Source organism: Rhinolophus ferrumequinum, chromosome 6 (assembly GCF_004115265.2).
Source record: "Rhinolophus ferrumequinum isolate MPI-CBG mRhiFer1 chromosome 6, mRhiFer1_v1.p, whole genome shotgun sequence".
Lineage (NCBI taxonomy): Eukaryota > Metazoa > Chordata > Mammalia > Chiroptera > Rhinolophidae > Rhinolophus > Rhinolophus ferrumequinum.
In genome coordinates, this window is record NC_046289.1 from 71,815,478 (window position 1) to 71,821,827 (window position 6,350).

General features: G+C 47.4%; 1 protein-coding gene across 1 annotated transcript; it reads right to left on the reverse strand.

Annotated features, from left to right (window-relative positions):
- Positions 1-395: 395 nt before the first annotated feature.
- Positions 396-5,195, reverse strand: RNASE1 (ribonuclease A family member 1, pancreatic). Its single transcript, XM_033109428.1, has 4 exons — positions 5,135-5,195; positions 4,870-4,927; positions 1,786-1,938; positions 396-1,129 (listed from the first exon to the last, which is right to left on the reverse strand). The coding sequence occupies exon 4, from the start codon at positions 1,097-1,099 to the stop codon at positions 629-631; it is 471 nt and encodes a 156-aa protein (XP_032965319.1). The 5' UTR covers positions 1,100-1,129; positions 1,786-1,938; positions 4,870-4,927; positions 5,135-5,195; the 3' UTR covers positions 396-628.
- Positions 5,196-6,350: the final 1,155 nt, after the last annotated feature.

Here is a 6,350-nt window from a genome sequence, read left to right on the forward strand (position 1 = left end):
GACCAGGTCAGGACAACAGCCCGCTCCAGGAATTAGCAAGTCACAGGAGGCAAGTGAGGGGGTCCTGATTTATTTCAGAATGAACATTGATTAGGATCAGAATGAATTTCGATTATGGTCAGACAGTTTCTAAGCAGGGCTTGTGGGAAGCAATCTCTGTTCTGACCTGGGACCAGCTTGCAGGTCCCATCATGGAACAGTCTCTCCTCCACAACACTTAAAAATTCATACTTGGCATCAAAGAATCTACAAGGAAAGGAATGATCTGAGGTCAGAAGAGGAGGCATTTAATGATTCCATTTGCAGCTCACCAAAGTTAACCAGATTTACAGTTCTCACCCCTGGCAGGAAAGCAATCATATGAACAGTAACCTGGATAAGGACACCTTCAGGAATTCAGGTGGTTGCAACTGAGTTTTATTGAAAGAAGAGGTGAAGTGGTTTAACATGGGGCCCACCTCACAACTCACTCCTCACCTACCAAACCACACAGGGGCAAGCCTCAGGCCAAGGAAGCAAGTTGTGTTGGATAGGAGCCCTAACTTGAATTATTTCTCTTAGGGCAAGGAAGGAAGAAGGGAGAGGCAGGTAACGCAATAATGAGGCGAGGCATCTTGCTGTTCTGGTCTTAGATGGAGACTTCTACTGAAGCATCAAAGTGGACCGGCACATATGGATTCCCCTCGCAGGCCACGATGATGTGCCTCTCTTTCTGGCTGGTCCGGTACACACAGTTGGGATATTTGGAGCCGGACGTCAGGCGACAATCCGTGATGTTCATGCTGGAGCTGCTCCGATGGCAGTTGGGCTGACCATTCTTACAGGTGACATTTCCCTGGAGGCAAACGGCCTGGACATCTACGATGGGCTCGTGGATAAAGGTGTTTACCGGCTTGCATGATCCCTTCGTCATTTCCCGGCGCCTCATCATTTGGTTGCAGTAGTTAGGGTTGTTGCTGGGGTAGCTGTCCGGGTCCATGTGCTGTCGTTGGAACTTCATGGCCCGCGATTCCTTCCCCAGGGAAGGCTGGACCCACCCCAGCACCAGCAGCACGAGGACTAGCAGTGGGAACAGGAAGAGGGGCTTCTCCTGAGCCATGGTGGCCTCACTCCCCCAAGAGGAACCTACCTAGCCAGGAAAGGGAGAAAGGAGGAAAAGCATCACGTTAGAAAGAGAACCCCAGCTCTACCTGTGGCCTCCCTGCTTTACAATCTCCCTTCAGGTTAGTCAGAAAAATGCCCCTATTCCTGCAAGATTTTCCAAGTAATGAATACTCGCATATACTCTTCTCCAAGAGCATTTAATTCCCACTAGCTACAGAGAGGAGGTCCTCCCCTCTGGGTGGTGACCTTGGAAGTAACCTAAATTTTGGCAGTCCTGTCTTTGAATACTGGAGGGTTTTTTTTTTTTTTTATCTAAAATACATTTAAAAAATAAAATATATTTGTACTCAGTGCTCTAGTGGCTCAATAGAAGATCTTTTGAATAAACCATGAGCCAAATTGTGTCCCTGACACCACCATGACATAGAGGATCATGGCCGACAGAGCCCTGTTGTCGTAGAACACAAAGGAAACTCAACCCAGTGCCTGACACTGGCATCATAAAGGGACGCCTTGTAGTCCAAAGAGAGATGTTCGCCTCCCCCCATCCTTCTCCAGCCCCATGGGTTCTCCGAAGCCCTAGCACTCCATCCCCTATTCCAGCTCTGCCCGAGCTGATGTTTGCCTAATCCAAGCTTTCTCAGTGCTATCCTCGCTCACCCCAGCTCCCTTCGCTCCAACCCTCAAGCAAAAGCAGCTCCTGAATCCACTTCTTGGACCACTACCTGGGTCTCTAGCTCGGATTCCAGGAGAGAGCAAGTGGAAGGCCAGTTTCTGCAGTCGCTGGATCCCTGGACTGTGGACTTTATGGAGATTACAAAGCGGCTTGGCTTCCTAGAAGGGAAGGGTGGGAGGAGCATCTTGGTTTCAGTCCAGAGGAAAACAAGGGCATTGTGAGGAAGGAGTGGGGAGTTACCTTGGCCACCCTCTTCTCAGGGTTGCTGGGGAGGGTGAGTCTTTGTTGATAGGGACCTGTCTTACCATGTGAATCACATCTGTCTGCTGGTTCACAAGGAGCAGCAGAGAGAGCCACTACAGCACTGATGCTCAAACCCCAACCAGCTCCTTATTATCTCATTTTCACCAAATAGCCCTTGGAAGTTAGCAAAGGGCACATAACATGGATCACAGGAGGTGGAGGGAAAAGGAGGTCCTGTCCCTCCCCCGGAGTCCTGGAGTGGCTTTGACCAGAATTTCACATCTCCCAACAGCACCTCTCCTGGGGGGAGCAGGGAGGGGTACCCAGCCGTCTCTAGCTGGAAGGCTTCCCAGAGCTGGAGAAGGAAGGGGCAAGTGCTTGAACAGGTCGAGAAGAAGGAAGTCTCTATGTGACCTGACCCTGTTTGGGCCACTTTAATACTCCTGAGATGTTGAAGGTAAGTTTGTGACAGTTCTTATCTACAGTGACCATTCATCCTGTAGGTCAGAATTTAGTAGAGGAACTAAAGATAAACCAAAATCCCAAATCCCTATTGAAGAAAAAATAGAGAGCATCACATTTCTTAGCAGCAGAATTTCCTCCTAGAGCGAGATCTGTTTTTGCTAGGTGACAATTTTGATACCTCTTGAGTGAAAATTATCAAAATTCCCTCCATGCTCTGTATTTAGACTATCTGAGGCCAAATTCTGGTTTAGCATCTTAAGAAATGGGCAAGTTACAGAACTTGATTTATTACCCTGGTCCTCAGTTTCCAGGTCTCTAAAATGGGGATAATATGTACCTCTTAGATTTACTATTAGGATGAAATAAGGTAAGATGAGCAGAGTGCTTAAAGTAGTGCTTAGAAAGAATCTATAAATGGTAGTAGTTCTGTGATTATTCACATGGGGTGCTGTTCAGATCCCCCCAAAGGAATCTATTTAAATAACACTGGGTGATCTTTTTTTTACAGGGGGGTGGAGTCAAATAATTTCCAGACCTTTGTTTTGATAAAAACCTGAGCTGAAAACAGTGGGCAGTTTTAAAATCCTGGGGAGGGGAGGAAAGGGGAAGAGGAGAGAAGAGAGGGACCTTGGTAGAAAGAACAGAATTCTTTAAAAGGAAATTTTAAAACTGTTTTACCCCATGATATCCAAAAAATCTTTAGTCAGGTCAATGTTATTTGCTGATGTGTACGAATTTTGAAGTGGAAGTGGGTCACAGGAAGACATAGCATGGCATGAGTTTTTAGTTTAATGTTCCCATAATTCACCCACTACCCTACCCTCCACCTACCCTGTTTCTCCAAAAAATAAGACGTAGCCCAACAATCAGTTCTAATGTGTCTTTTGGAGCAAAAATTAATATAAGACCCAGTATTATATTATATTATATTATATTATATTATATTATATTATATTATATTATTATATTATACTGGGTCTTACGTGAATTTTTGCTCCAAAAGACACATTAGAGCTGATTGTCTGGCTAGGTCTTATTTTGGGGGAAACACGGTATGTTTCGTTTGTCTCTTAGTCCTTGTACTCTTATCATCTTAAGGGGTGCTGGGAGGAAAACTTTTCCTATCCATTTAGGTTCATATCAGGGAGCCTGAGAATTAACTGACAAAAGACAGATCAGGAGACTAGACAAAGTTTGTTCATGTGCATGTGAGGAAGCACAAGAGTGTGGAGAGAGGGCAAACTTGAGTGTTCAAGGCAGGGTCTCAAGATCACATCGCATCACATCACAAAGACACATCAGTGACTGGCCTGATCCCAGGTGTGGAGGAAAGTGAAGGGAAGTGCATTTTTGTCCCCTCCACAGAATGCCTGGAAATTAATCTCTGAAATCTTCCTAGAGCCAAAGGCAGTCCAGTAAGATGGGAACTACACTGCATCTGTGGGCTCTGAGCCCCAAAGAGTCTCCTTAGAGACAGGCTGTGTGGCAAGGGTCCACTCACACCTCCCATTTTCTCTCAAGCAGCTATCTGCTCCTCTCCCAAGTTAAGCACCGTTTCCCTGACTCCTCTTCAGGAGTGAGGCTCTGGACGCTCTGGAGCTAACTCCACGGAGACCAAGTTCAATTTGTATTGTAGTAACTTGGGAGACTTTATGATCCTATGAAGCTAAAACATCTCTTAGGGGACAAACAGCATGGCCCCTCAAGCCTGTCACAAGCTATGCATTTATAGGCCTCAACTGAGAAACCCCTTCCCCAGCGAAACATTGTACAATCTTCTCCCAATTTATGCCTCCTGCCCACACCCCAACATTTCATCTCACATGACAACTACACAAGGGCAAAAAGCTTTCAAGACTGTGCAGGTTATCACTCCTGTTGATGATCCCCATTTTGTAAGACTTCTCATTTCTCTTTCCAAGCCCATTTGTCTCCATACATCTAACTGGGAAAGAAAGGGGTTCCAACATCTGAGCCCTTGTTTGAGGCCAACCAGGAACAGATTGTACTTTCCCAGGGGGCAGCCCTGACGTCTGTGTGAGCTTACCAGGTGTAGTCAATAGCCTGTTCTCCAGAACACACAGAGAATGGCCCTGGTCTCCCATCTCCCCCTCCCAGCCTCCTGACACTAGAACTGTTTTCTTCAGTCCCAAGGACAGAGCACATTCTTCTCCAAGCCCTGGGTCTTCTTAAGTGGAGGTCAGATATTGCCCACGGTGTCTGAAGAAAGACAGAGACTTGGGTGTCTACGGTTCCTGACAGGAGAAGACCTAATTACTTGTCCTCCTGGGTGGTTCAGTGGTCTCTTGGTTTCCTCCATTTTAGGAGATCGTCCCCCACCCTTCCCTTCTAGGACAAGCACCAGTGCCCCCACCCCTTACCTAAGAGCAGTCCATTTGTGCCAGCTCTTCTGATAGCATTCATTATTGACCAGGACTCCTGTGTGAAAGAAAACAGCTGGTAAGAGAGGAAGGCAGGGCACCTAAGCGATCTGGGAGCCTGGAATCTGCAGTCTCCATCAGAGCCACAGACCTTGTCCTCTCCTAAGAAGAGCTAAGCAATTAAATCAAGCACTTTATTTTAGATCCAAGTGCTGAGAATTCTCCCCAACAGAAGCAGCCCCTAGAGTTGTAATACAAACCAGACCTTGATAAGAGCTCCGGTACAAACAAGGACAGGGTTATTAGAAAGCAGTGGGAGAAAAGGGGTGGAGTGGGAGGGATCAGGAAGATTTCAGAGCAAAGATTACCTTGGGAAGGACTTTGAAGGATAGTTTTTTCACTGGGGTAAGGGGAGGGCAATTCAGACAGAAGAAAAAGTCCAGAAAGAGAAGTAAACACTGGTGGCAGAACACTATGTTTAGAAAATAGCCCGGGCCAGCCCAGTAGCTCAGGTGGTTGGAGCTCCGTCCTCCTAACTCTGAAGACTGCCGGTTCGATTCCCACATGGGCCAGTGGGCTGTCAACCACAAGGTTGCCAGTTCAATTCCTCGAGTCCCACAAGGGATGGTGGGCTCCGCCCCCTGCAACTAAGATTGAACATGGCATCTTGAGCTGAGCTGCCGCTGAGCTCCTGGATGGCTCAGTTGGTTGGAGCACGTCCTCTCAACCACAAGGTTGTCGGTTCGAGGGATAGTGGGCTGCGCCCCCTGCAACTAGCAATGGCAACTGGACCCGGAGCTGAGCTATGCCCTCCCTCCACAACTAAGACTGAAAGGACCACTTGAAGCTGAACGGTACCCTCCACAACTAAGATTGAAAGGACAACAACTTGACTTGGAAATAAGTCCTGGCAGTACACACTGTTCCCCAATAAAAGTCCTGTTCCCTTTCCCCAATAAAATCTTTAAAAAAAAAAGAAAATAGCAAGTTCCTCCATGTGACTAGGAGGAGGTGGGGGATGGCACAGAAGAGAAAAGTGTAGGCCTGAGAAAGAAGTATCTTGAATGCCTTGCAAAAGACTTCATTGTGTAAAAGATAGTCAATTACCCTGAACTCAAGGAATGGAAGGACAAAAGCAAGGTAAGGGACCTTCCTCTCGTCCTCCCACTATAAACACACAAGGAGCCTGAAGGAGCCTGAGGGCCACAGCAGGCCCAAGGTCAGACAGCACCTGGGCAGCAGAAACAGAAACCTGCCTCAGGTCCCCGAGTTCCAGGATAGTGTGGTCCCCGAGTTCCAGGATAGTGTGGTAACTACACTATGCTGCCTGGTGTGCCATAGGTAGGGAACAGCCCCCGGGATGTGCTCCCGAAGGTCTGCAATATCTTGTTGTGAAATTGATCTCTTCTAGCTGTGCATTTCCCCCAGAGTTCTCCCACCGCTCTTCCTGCTGTGAAGTGTGGTGGGAAAAGGCAGGGATG

What these genes read in the sequence shown, in the direction of transcription:
- RNASE1 (XM_033109428.1), bottom strand. Translation starts at nt 1,099, where the DNA reads ATGGCTCAGGAGAAGCCCCTCTTCCTGTTCCCACTGCTAGTCCTCGTG.